This window comes from Suncus etruscus, chromosome 17, assembly GCF_024139225.1.
Source record: "Suncus etruscus isolate mSunEtr1 chromosome 17, mSunEtr1.pri.cur, whole genome shotgun sequence".
In the NCBI taxonomy this organism is placed as follows: domain Eukaryota; kingdom Metazoa; phylum Chordata; class Mammalia; order Eulipotyphla; family Soricidae; genus Suncus; species Suncus etruscus.
In genome coordinates this window covers 31558843-31572020 of record NC_064864.1, presented here as the reverse complement: position 1 = coordinate 31572020, position 13178 = coordinate 31558843, and the positions used below count along the sequence as shown (strand labels likewise).

General features: G+C 39.6%; 1 protein-coding gene across 1 annotated transcript in view; it reads right to left on the bottom strand.

Annotated features, from left to right (window-relative positions):
• The window catches only part of WDFY4 (WDFY family member 4), a 239321-nt gene that overhangs the window by 171167 nt on the left and 54976 nt on the right, over positions 1 to 13178 (bottom strand). The window contains exons 13-15 of the mRNA XM_049790636.1: positions 2751 to 2965; positions 1386 to 1480; positions 96 to 333 (exon numbers count right to left, since the gene is read on the bottom strand). Of these exons, the coding sequence (XP_049646593.1) occupies positions 96 to 333; positions 1386 to 1480; positions 2751 to 2965 (548 nt within the window). The remainder of the gene's footprint in view (positions 1 to 95; positions 334 to 1385; positions 1481 to 2750; positions 2966 to 13178) is intronic.

Sequence of the window (13178 nt, the reverse complement as noted above, 5' to 3'; positions counted from 1 at the left end):
TGATCACTGATGGAAAATGCAATTCTACAATCAATTTTGTAATTTGTCTGGAAATTTTAGCCAACATATTTTACATACAGATGATCTTCTCATACCCATAACCTTCCATGGCCATGTCAAATTCCACAAATGATGGAGCCAGGACTGCCCTCTGTGGCTGCAAGTTGCGTGGGGAGGCCATGGAAATTAGGCTCAGGGCCATCTGGAGAGCAACAGTGGAGCCTGGGCCTTCTTTGGAGGAGACCGGAGCTGAAGTAACTGTAGTCCAGGGGCTGGCATTCAAAGGGGCTCCCACAGGACCTTCCACAGTCTCTAGTGCAGCTATCTGTGATCCTAAGGAAACAAACAAGAAAAGGTTTGTCTCTGTTCAACACTGATAAAAAAAAAAAAAAAACTAATAGCAGAGGTTCTGCAGAGCCACCAAGCATTTCCTAACCACCATGGATAGTACTCACCTAGAATGATTTACTGCTCTCTCTTCTGATTTTAATGTTCAAAAAACTGCAAATAAGTTTTTTTCCTAGAAATTGCTTTTTTTAATTTTTTTAATTCCACAAGCCCATTTTCCCATCTAGTATACTACTTTTTGTTGCTGTCACGGAATTTGCCCCATTAGCTCACCAATTTCTATACTTCCTCACAATAGCCAATCTCCCTGAAAGCTCTGATCCCCCTTCTCAGCCAGAGATTAAACCTGAGTCTTCTTACTGTGTCTCCTAGCCTTAATGTTCTATATGCAATGACATTCAGCATGTCTACAGCTTTCTTTCTGCAAGTTTCTTTCAGCACCAGCATGTTCTCAAATGCCTGGCTTGTTATTCAGGCATCCACCCATTACTTGACCTCCTTACTTCTTAAGACATTCTGAGCTAGAAGATATGCAAAAGGCCATCAACAGACACCTCTGTCCAGGGATACCAACAGAGATGCCAATTTCTACTAGGAAATTACTCCACTATATATCTTTAACCCAGATCAAAAGGAAACCAATATATACATAAACTATCACCTTACAGAGGACTAAGGTTGTATTTTCCTTCCAGATATGGTCTCTCCATCCATGAGCCATGGTTTTCTGTGTTTTTATTCTCAATGGCATCATTGGACAACAGACAAAACTATTCTAAAATCTCCCTGCTTCCTACTTGCTATAATTGATCTCTTCTCTATTTTCTTTTCTTTTAGTTTGGAACCACGTCTGGCAGTTCTTGAGAATTATTCCCAAAGGGTTTTTTTTTTTTTTTTTTTTTTTTTTTTTTTAAGAACCAGGCTGAGGAACAACCTTAGAGCTCCCACATGCAAAGCATGTGCTACAGAAATTTGAGTCAACTGCCTTTCTCCTTTAATCACCAGCATCTTTGCTCTCTCCTCTCCTCTGTCCTCACCTGAGCCTTTGGAATCTCCTCCATGAGCATGAGGTGAAGTGGAGATTTTCATTGTACTCCTTGCAGGTGAAGAGAAACCAAGACGTAGGAACTGTCTGAAAAGCATAACATAGAGAGAATTGTGGGAAAAATCTTCCACAGTGAAGTTTTTTCCAGCATTATTAAAGTATTTCCAGTGCTCCCTAAACGCTTCCTCCATGCTTTTTTTCTACCTAGAACACCTCCATTTTGCTTCACAGGAATTGTGCAGCCTATCTTGGAATCCAAACCAGACAACTAGTGAATCTAAGTGTTTTGTCTTGCCTAGTTCAAAGCCAGCTAAGAATCTTAAATGGACCTTAAGAGGAAATAGCTTTGTCAGGGTCTAAATTTGGGGGGACATTACTAAACATTGGAGTTAATCATAGTGCCCTTGACCTAAGAGAGCTAAGAGAGGCATGGATACTATGCCACCGACTTGAGGGGGTGGCTTTCATTCCAGCAGTGTACCAGGAGACCTCCCTCCTATAGCCTTACCTACCTGCCTTTTGTTCTGTCTCCTAATTCTCTTACACAGCCTCAGTCCCAGCTCAACTCTCCAGGAATCAGGAGAGTTTAGGCTGCCAGCCTAAAAACTTCCACAGGATACAATAGAATGCTAAGTGCCTCTGTCTCCCTTCCCAAAGTGGTCTCTGTCCCTGACTGACTCTGCTTCTGTTCCCTCTGATTGTGATAGTCTCACAATCCCCCATGTCCCATCTCTTAAGAGCATTTTCATGTGCCTATTATATGTCTACTTCACATGTCTATTTATCTTCCCCTGTCTACCCATATTCCAAAGGATTAGAGAGAGGCAGAGTCACTTACCTGAAGTTGTACCCCTTCCTACCACCTTCCCTTTCTATTTATTAACCATACCCTGTGGTACTCAGGGTACCTGAGTATTCACCTGGCTATTCCTGGCAGGGTTCAAGGGACCATATGGTAGGACCAGGGATTAAACTCAGGTCAGCTGCATGCAAGGTAATTTCTTTACTCTCTGTAGTGTCTCTACAATCCATTGTCCCCTTTTAATTTCACATTATGAACCTCCCAACTTGAGGTCACTTCCACCAAATCTTCCCATAAGCTTCCCTTAGTCTTCAAAGTCTGAAGGACCCTGAGTGATACTCCCCTAATTCCAGACCCTGAAACTCCATAGAAAAGACTAGATCTATCTTGTGGACCCACACAGGTCAAAGGCTCTTCCCTGGACTTGCAACATCCCACACCAAGAAGGAGGCAATAGGACTCCTGCCTCTTACACTCAGTCTTTTGTATTTGCCTTGTCCTATAGGAGCACAGCTGCCAGGAACATGACAGCATACAATGCACAGTGCACAGTACCTTAGCACTTCTGGTTCAATAGCTTGGGATGCAAGCTTTTCAAAAATCCTGATGAGGCCCAAATGCAAAGGGCTACTGGGCGTAGTCAAGGCTGTTTGGCAGGAGGTCATGAGTATCCTGAGCATCCCTGCTTCACACATGATCTGACGGTTCTTCTCTGATTTCACTAGGGACTGGATGTGACTGACCAAGGAACACTGGATCTCCTTGGAGAGCTAAGAGGAAATCAAACCAAATGCAGTGAGCCATGGAGGTGAGAATACTTGGAGGCAGATTGTAAAAGAATCCTAAATTGTCCTTAAATGAGACTGTGCCTCCACAGAGCAGTGAGAATTGCACCCTCATCTGGATTTTGTGTTTTCAGATGTGACTGCATGGTTCAGGTCCTTCAGGCTAGTCTAGGAGCCATGGAAGGTCCTTGTGGTAAGTTACATAAAGGAGAAAAATTCAAATAGATTGAAATAGGTAGGTCAGACATTCATTTGCCCAGATGTAGTGGTGGCCCATGTCACACAAGAGCAGCTTCAGTATTCCTTATAAACTTTTAAAAGTCCCAGATTTTACATTGAAGCCCAGTCTCTCCCAGATAGGAAGCTTCATCAAGAATACTTGCAATAGCTAGAGTTGGAAGGAAACTGATCCCTTTGTGGGAACCCTTCCACCTCCCCATATTATTTCTTCATTTAACAGTCTTACGTTTGAGGGGACTAACTAGATAGAAGAATTAAACCGCGCAAAGTTAGATATTATGCTGTTAGATATCTAGTCCCATCTTCCACTGACACTGCAGGATATGGTCCCAGAAACCCCCAAAGACCACACATTTTTCCTGGTGGTCCTCATCACTAGCACTGAAGCACCATAGTATCAGACTCTCATATAAAACTTCTGTCCCAGTTGACTGATAATTGCCTGGAGAAGCTCCAGATCTCTTGAGAACCACTTGAGATGCCCCTCCAAACCAAAAAGCAACAACAAAATAATTGTTAGTCCTAAGTTTTAACTCATGCCTTCTAATATAGATGGTCTGCCTAGGAGTACAACCAGCAGAGTTCTGGCCTTTCCCACTCCTTTGCAACACACATGCATGGACACAGGCATGCACACACACACACACACACACACACACACACACCAAATATCACCAAATGTGACAAAAGCAGCCTTCTCTATTGTCTACTATAATTAGCCAAGCCAGCTCAGAGCACAGAGCTCAGCCACCATGGGTACCCTGTTGGGAAGACTCACTGGTCCCTCTTGCCATACTGGTTCTCCCAACATTTTCACCACTTGGACACTGCATAGTTATCTAATCTCTAGTACATCTAACCTCTAGTAGAATTTAAGATTTTTTCTTGTATTTATGTCATTGAAGAGCACAGACTACAGTTCTTAGTGTTTTTTCAATAAATATCATCTAAATGCACTATTCTTAGGCTCTTCTCAGATAACTCCCTGCATTCCTGGCCATCTGAGGAAGATAGACCCACTTTGCGAACATATAACAACACTTAGATTTTATGATTTATTAAAAGACCTGCTTAAGTGCCTTTATCAAAAGCCAGAAGAAACCTAAAGGGATTTTCAGTTTTATGATGAAAGTCACAAGTCATGAGCACACTGATTGTGGGACTTAGCTGCAACATTTCTAGATACCTGCATATCATGGAATTGTCTTATCCAGTTCCTTAAACAAGAATTGATGTAAATGTAAGCTGGATTTTGCCAGTGTCTTTTGCTTTTGTCAAGTGATTCTAGAAGTGTGATGTTTTATTTTGTAAGGTTGTATGGGTCATTTGATGGTCTGAGTGTTCAAGAAATGTCCCCATAAATTAATAGCAACTGATTTTTAATATATTTTTTATTTAAGTAACATGATCATAGTTGGGCTACAGTCACAAACAGAACACCCTCCCTTCATCAGTGTAATATTCCCCCCCTTCCCATCCCCTTCCTGTATTAGAGACAGGCATTCTACTACAGTTTTTAAGTTCAGTAAATTGTTTTCTTTTTCTTTTTTTTCTTAAAGGATAAGAGTAAAAAAATATAGTAAAGGTGTGATAGTGGCAATCGCCGTTGTTTGCATAGGTCCAGAAAAATATGGGGGAAAATGGAAAAAAAATCCTTGGCCTAATTACAAGAAGGCCTCACCCCCGAAGTTTATTGGCATAAGACCAACTCTGGGTTCCAGGCATGCCAGTCTGTCCAATCCGCGTCATTCTCCGTGGTCCCCATGAAACTTTTTCACACTTCAGTTATTGTTGTTATCAGATTCTTATATTTAAAGATTCTGGATTCTATGCATTTCTTTCATCGATGTCAGGCTGATGTGGAGCATCCTCTAGTTTCAGCATACCATTAAATGCAGAGCAATCTGCCCTGCAAGCAGGCTGAGCAACTGATCTTTTTACTGTATAAATTTTTGGCTTATGAAAGATTTCACAGAACTGCTCTACATGGGCATATTTGGGAAGACATATATGTGGCTTTCCTTTACAAAATCTCATTAGGTCCAAAAAGTGAAAAATGGGGAAGAGAAAAATAAGAAAAGTGTCTTCTATACTTTTTGGTGAAGAAAGAGAGGTTGGAACACTGCATAACTGAAACTTAACTAACAACTTTTTTGTTCATTTGTTTGTTTGTTTGTTTGTTTGGGGGCATCATCTGGCAGTGCACAGGTGTTGCTCCTGATTCTGCACTCCGAAATTATTCCTTCTGTGGTCTGGGGACCATATAGAATGCTGAGGATAAAATCTGGGTTGGCCACAGGCAAAGCAAATACCCTACCCACTGTGCTATCACTCTGGCTCCCAACTGTCAACAACTTTTTAACTCTGTATTTCACAGTGAACTAATTTAAAATTTTTCTTTAGCTGTTCACACTTTATTTTCTGTTATCATGTAAGATATTGTCTGGAGTGGGAGAAATATCAATTAAATCTTTAAAGATACTGTGGCATCTCACCTACACCTTCATTTTAGACTGAGTATACCTATCACAAGCTGAAGACAGTCTTCCCAAAAATGTAGATGCTTTGGCCATGTAGGTATAGCCCTACCTATTTATAAATGCATACATGCACCACACATTTAGTGCTCACACATACAAGTAAATGCACACACATAAATGCACATGCCTGTAGGCATGCAGCTTTATATATTAATATATGACTATTTCCCTATATAAACAAATGTGTACATATAGCATATGCACACATGAGCACATGAATCCATGCATGTACACACACCTATGTATATATACATTCACATCCAAATTGTAGCCAGGGAGGCGATACCCTTTTTTTGTAGTCTAGAAAATACGTCAGATTCTCAAGAAGATGTTTGACTTCAGGAGACATCACACTGTTTTATAGCACTTTCCCTTGTTTAAACCTGTTTTTCTTCCTGCCTTTCTCCCAACTCCCTCCCTCCATGATTTCCAAACAAGCAAATTCCTATCTTGGGTACCCTTTCAGGGAAATCAGCCTGCAGCATTAATGCACTTTACATTCTAAGTGTCTTTTGCTATACCAACAGAGCTGACACCTCTTCCTTCCCTCTTCCTGTCTGCTCCAGGCAGAATCAGAGCTTGTACATTTATGTCTTTTAGCTTTCTCCCAGAACCTAGGTTATTTGGTAACTGCACTCTTAATTTAGGGTGAGAGTTGGGAAGACAGTCTGTATAAAGCAAGATGCAAACATAGCATCACAATGTATTATTAATAAGAATGAAAAAAAAGATATGTCTATAATTTTCAGTTTTTATTACAGCACTTCACTTATTGCTTTAGGGAACATATTAGGGGACGTGTTTCTCTTGTTTTTACTCTTTTTTTCCCCCTCTAAAAAAAAGAATACTTAAAATCTAAATATGCAAAATTGAAAAAAAAGAGGAGAAAAAAGTTTTCAAATGCTGATCCTAGACAGGATAAAGCCACAAGTTTGTTCCCAAATTGCTCAATACCCCATAATGGAGGAGGGAAAATTGATCGCCCTCATTATCACTGCAACTCTGTCAATAACAATATTCCTTGTTTTGAATAAAATGTACTGTTTTTTTTTTCAATGTTGGTTCCAGTAAAATGGGGTTTTAGTGAAAATATGAGCAGTAGCAGGAAACCAGTCTGGTTTCTCCTCCCTACAAATGGATTGATTTTCCTAATACATATTACATTCAACACAGGAACAAAAGATGATGGTTCAATTAGGACTCAGTGGTAAGCACGCAGGGTCACCAGACTGGCCAACAGGCTGGACCGACAAATAGAGATATTTGCGGGGCAGTCATAAGGAGTTTTCTGCTTTCTCCACTTAATTGCCACAACATCCAATTTTCCTTGTCTAGCCGTTTTCTTTCCATTTTTTCTCTTAGTGGCAATTAATATAGATCAAGGGTCCAAAGAGGGATGTGTCCCAGCAAGGAGCATCTCCCAAGGAGACATGGATTAGGGCACATTTATCTCCACACTGTGTCTGTACTACATACACCCTGCTCTAACGTATACACAGAAAGAACCATATAATAATTGTCTCCTTCTCAGACACTGAGAAAAAAATCTCTTGTGTGACTCAGACTTGGGCTGGCCATTTATTTCTATCTGATTGAAAGAGTCCTTATTTGATAGTTTTAAAACAGAAGCAATACAATCTAAGTGCCATCAGCTCTTAAGATCAAATACTGCAAATGGGATGTCATAGATAAATAGGGCCCACAAATATTTATTTGACAAATAACAGAGGTTTTATCTTTGCTTACCTAGAATTTGTTCTCTTTATTGTCACAATTCCTACTAGCCTAATACACTTAATACGATCTTATAGGTGTAAGAGAGTTCAAGATTCCCTTCAATCCACAGAATCATGTTTGGATATATAGCTTCTTTGATTCACTTCTATCATTTACAACTGAGGACAAGGTGCACGTGGATGCCTACTCCAAATATTTAGCTTTTGAAATGTTTAGGGAAGACATTGGCAGTTTTTAGAAACTAGATTACATCTAAAAATTGAAAAGGGCCAGAGAGATAACACAGCAGTAGGGTGTTTGCCTTGCATGCAGCCAATTCAGAATGGATGATTCTTATCCCGGCATTCCATATGGTTCCCCGTACCTGCCAGGAGCAACTTCTGAGTGCAGAGTGAAGAGAAACCCCCGAGCGCTGCTGGGTGTGACCCCCGAAAGGCAATAAGTAAACAAACAAATAAAAACTGAAGAAAAGCTCCATTTCTTTTCCTCAAAGAGTAGCTTTAACTTTAGTGGTTTCTAAGAATGGGAAATTGGGTGAAAAACATGGCAAATTACTATGATTGCTTTCTCAGGCTATATTATTAATTATTCTGCCCAGTTCATGTAAATGCATGCTATTATTATCAAGATCGTTTTATTTCATGTCAGTTTTGTCACCAGGTATCAACTTAATCTTGCCCTTAAGAAAACTTACTTACTTACAAGTGCAGAAACACTTCCTGGTTCACAGTATCCTTTGTAAACATTTTAAACTTCTTAATACCTGTTTATTTTAGAAATCAAAGTTCTACAGATAAGATTGTTAAAGATGAATGTGTTCTGGTTAATTTACAATGTGGAGCAAACTTTTCTTGCCAAGTGTAATACTTGTTACAAGATTTTTGTAAGTATCCTAAAGCTATTGTACATCTATAGAAATAAGTTAGTGTGTTTTTTTTTATTCATAGAAGTCTTAAAAGGTCTTTAAGTGCTTCAGAGTACAATTTTGCCATGCTCGATGAAAGAATAAGTTTAGCAACTTCTTTCCAATTTCTTGGGAGATTAGGTTATGCTAAACTCAGTGAGATGAGGAAATTAAAACCTGAAATACATGACTATAAATAAGGAGTGTAGATGTGTAGTTTATGCAAGAAAAATAATAGATGGAGATATGATTATTGGGAATAAAAAGGAATTCTCTTAAAGTGAAACTGGTTGGTTGGAAATTGTAACTGAGAAAAGTTACAAGAAAGGAACATGTAAAGGGTTTGATAACTGTGTTTCAAGGGAGGAAATTGTATGTTCAGACTGTTTTTTTATAAAGAGATCTTTAACATATCTCTGCAGAATTGTTCGAATACTTTTGTCTGTAGAATTCTATGATAAAGGTCCTTGGATGCTCTGGACTCACATTACAGTGTTCTTAGAAAATTGGAGATTTAGAATGTACAAGAAATCAAAGCTTACTATATTAAACTAAAGGAATAAAATTATAATTATTATTAAACTGTATGTTCTGTAAAAGTGAGAAACTTTTTTTTCTCTTCTTGGCACCTTTGGTTTGTTTTAGTGCTTCCTGGCACTACATTAGTTTGCATAAATCCAGATGAGAAATATTTCCTCATTGTAATAGTTACTACTCTTCATACAGACAGGAAATCTTAAAAGTCAGCTAAGGGACCCCAAAGTCCTCTACCAGGGAATCAGAGTAAATAAGGGAACAAGGTTAAATGACATGAGGAGATACAGTATAAGAACTATAGTTACAAGTACTCTGCTAATCTCAGCAAGACCCTAAAGTCAGGCCCAATCAAGGGAGAGCTGAAAATCATCTCTGTTATGGAAAATGAGGATTGTCCAGATCTACAGTGATTGACCTCAGCTCTGAGATTCGAAAAAATATCTCTTCCAACCCTGGAGAGAGGAAGGATCGATATTCTCCTGTCAGAAAACTACAAAAGATCAAGAGGCCCAAGGCCACCTCCAGTTTACTAAGCTGACCTGATCTTTGTATCTTTAAACTGGCCTACCCTGGGGATCCCTGATGTGACAGACAAAAATATTAATTTTTTTATTAATATAAATCACTTGATCCGTCCTTAGCCAGTTCAGTAAATAATGGAGTACTCCAAATGGAGAGTTCTCCAATAGTATTGTGTTTATGCAAAAGAGAAAGCCAATTTTTTAAACCATCTGGCAAGATTTAAAGTGAAGGTGAAGAGAAAAATTATTTTTCTTAAACTTGCCTTTTTGTTAAAACAAATATTTAGTTCTACAGAGATGATTGGGTTAAATGTACCTAGTGGACTTATCTTAAAGGTATCTCCTTTGAGTAATCAATTTAAAATTGGGTTTACTAGTTCATAAATAGATTCAAATTTACAAATGCTTTCACTAGTATGACTAGGTTGGTGAAAGCCAGGACTTTACCAGGGAGAACATCAGCTGAAAAAAATACTTTTTTTTCTTAGCCTGCTAATAGGCTAAAGAACTCCCAAGTAATTATCTGTAAATAGCTATACTTACTATAAATATATTTTCTTAGTTTTACATATACATAAAGTCATTTAAAAGAGTTAAATTTTTAACAGTTAAAAATCAGCTAAAGGGGCAACAACAGTAGGGTGTTGCCTTGCATGCGGCTGACCCAGGACGAACCTGGGTTCTATCCCTGGTGTTCCATATAGTCCCCAGAGCCAGGAGTAATTTCTGAATGCATAGCCTGGAGTGACTTCTGAGCAATTAGCCAGGAGTAACCCCTGAGCATCACTGGATGTGGCCCAAAAACAAACAAACAAAAAAATCAACTAATAGGTGTTGGAGCAATAGCACAGCGGGTAGTGAATTTGCCTTGCATGCGGCCTACCAGGGTTCTATCCCTGGTATCCCATATGGTCCCCCAAGCTTGCCAGAAATGATTTCCAAGCGAGAGTGCTACCAGGTGTGGCCCATAATGCCCCCAAAAATCAGCTAATAAAGCATGGGGAAAAAAATCCCAAAACTATTGGAGGCAGTTCAAGTTCTCAAGGAAATGGCAGGCATGCACTGCACAGGGTACCAAAATACTATGGAAGCCAGACAGCCTAAGGAGTAGCACAAAAAGAGGTGGGGTCCTTGAATGTTTTGGTGAATTTATCTACATGCGACCTGCCTTACCACCTTTAGAAAAGATGATGACTTAGGCACAAAGAAAGTATCAGATAGACACTGCAGCTGGGGAGGGGAGAGGGAGAGCAGCCTTAATTCTGGTTCCATTGGGGGATTTATAATCTATCCAAAAACTATCTCCTCTAAGCCTGAATACTTTGCAGAAGAGAAACAGGGAGCATTGAAACAACATTTTCAAAAGGAAATTAATGGATAGATTAACTAGAGAAGGAAAACTACTTATTCCTGGACCAATGGAGTAGAAGATTATTGAAGGATTATGCGAGGCTTTTCATTTGGCAAGGGATGCTGTATCATTAGTGAAAATTATCTTTCATGGGAAGAGACTAAATGGGACAATCAGAGAAGTGATTCAGAACTGTGATTTATACACCATAAATGAACCTACTAAGAATCCTCTCCTGGAACCTTGTGTGCAACCTTGAGGAACTTATCCTGGGGAGAAATGGGAGCTTGACTTCACACAGATGCCTAAATGCTCAGGGTATAAGTATATATTGATTCTTATTGACATCTTCCCTGGGAGGCCGGAGGTTTTCCACGCTGTGCTGAAAAAACCAAAGGCGAATCTACAGTGATCCACTTCACAAGGTCTGGCATCCCCAATAGACAGAAAAGATTAAAAAAAAATTCAGTCACACCCTTAAAAGAATGGTGAGTTCTACCCCTCAACAACTTAACATATTGCTTGTAATTTCCAATACAGAGGGAATCACTTAACCCCCTGTTGTCAGTTTGGGCAGATTTATTCTAAAGAAAGCCCAAATGTATCATTGCTATATTAACTGGTAGCATTGTCAGCTTTCAACTCTTTTTTTTTTAATTTTAATTTTTTATATTTTATATCATTTTTATTGAGACCAATCTGAATTACAAGTCTTTCACAGTTATATTTAAGGAGTTTTCTACTTTTTTGCCATCAAATAACCAGCAAGTATTAGCCCAGCTCTGTATTTCCCTCATTTCTCTTAAAGTGATACATCCTGAGATCTAGTGACAATGAGCCACATGAACAAGAGGGTTTTCAACCCATTTACCATGCATATTTAACGACTATTTCCAAACACAGGTGAGATGTATGGATGGATTAATGTGTCAGTGGGATTATTACCTTCTTTTATAAGTATATGAATTAGAATTCATCACAGCAATGCCCTTTACCCTTTTTGTATATAATGGACCTCACATCAAACACATCAAAACTCTAACGTGTATGTTCCTCTATCCATCCATATGCTGTGTGTATATGTATGTGTGTGTTTAGATATGAGCAGAGGCCTAATGATCTCTCCTGAATTTTGATGCAATAGATTCAGTCTGGTAAGTACCCTTCATATCACCATTCTGTTATCCGTTGGGTAATATCTCCCACCTTTCTGTGTCAACCATTCAATCATCACCCAGATAATTTTCTTCAAATAAAAATCAAAAGAGAGAAACAGGTCTTTTGACTCACACATAGATATAGTTATATCACTTTTCTGCTGAAAACTTACTGGCAGTATAATGCCAGTTGAGAAAATGATAGTTGGAACTGATCACTCTGGACAAGAATTCATTGCTGAAAGGGGAAAAGTGACATGCAAGGCATCCTCTATTAACAATAGTGCAAGGGCCCGGAGAGATAGCACAGCGGCGTTTGCCTTGCAAGCAGCCAATCCAGGACCAAAGGTGGTGGGTTCGAATCCTGCTGTCCCATATGGTCTGCCAGGAGCTATTTCTGAGCAGACAGCCAGGAGTAACCCCTGAGCAACGCCGGGTATGGCCCAAAAACCAAAAACCAAAAACAAAAAACAATAGTGCAAACCACAATGTGAAGAGAGAGAGAGAGAGAGAGAGAGAGAGAGGGGCAAATTGCCTGCCCTAAAGACAGGCAGGGTAAGGTGGGAGGGGAAACAGGAGACATTGGTGGTTGGAAGAATGCACTGGTGAAGGATGGTGTACATTGTATGACTGAAACCCAAAATGGACAATTTTGTAACCATGGTACTTAAATAAAGAAATGTAAGAAAAAAGAAAATAGGAGCTGGAGCAGTGGTGCAAGTGGTAGGGCATTTGCCTTGCATGTGCTAACCTAGGACGGACTGAGATTCTATCCCCCGGTATCCCATATGGTCCCCAAAGCCACGAGCGATTTCTGAGTGCATAGATAGGAGTAACCCCTGAGCATCACTGGGTATGGCCCAAAAACCAAGAGAGAGAGAGAGAGAGAGAGAGAGAGAGAGAGAGAGAGGGAGAGAGAGAGAGAGAGAGAGAGAGAGAGAGAGAGAGAGAGAGAGAGAGAGAGAATATACTTAAAATACAGGGGCCAGAGAGGTAGTACCAGATAAGTTTGCCGTGCATGCAGCTGACCCAAGTTTGAACCCCAGCATCCATATAGTCCACTGAGCCTACTTAAAATTACCCTTGATCACAGCTGGTTATGGCCCAAACAAACATGACAAAGCAAACATTTTTGGCAAGCCTTTTGGGAATGAAGCAGCCGACACAGGTTGATTCCCTAGTATCCCACATAGTCCCCCAAACCTTTCCAG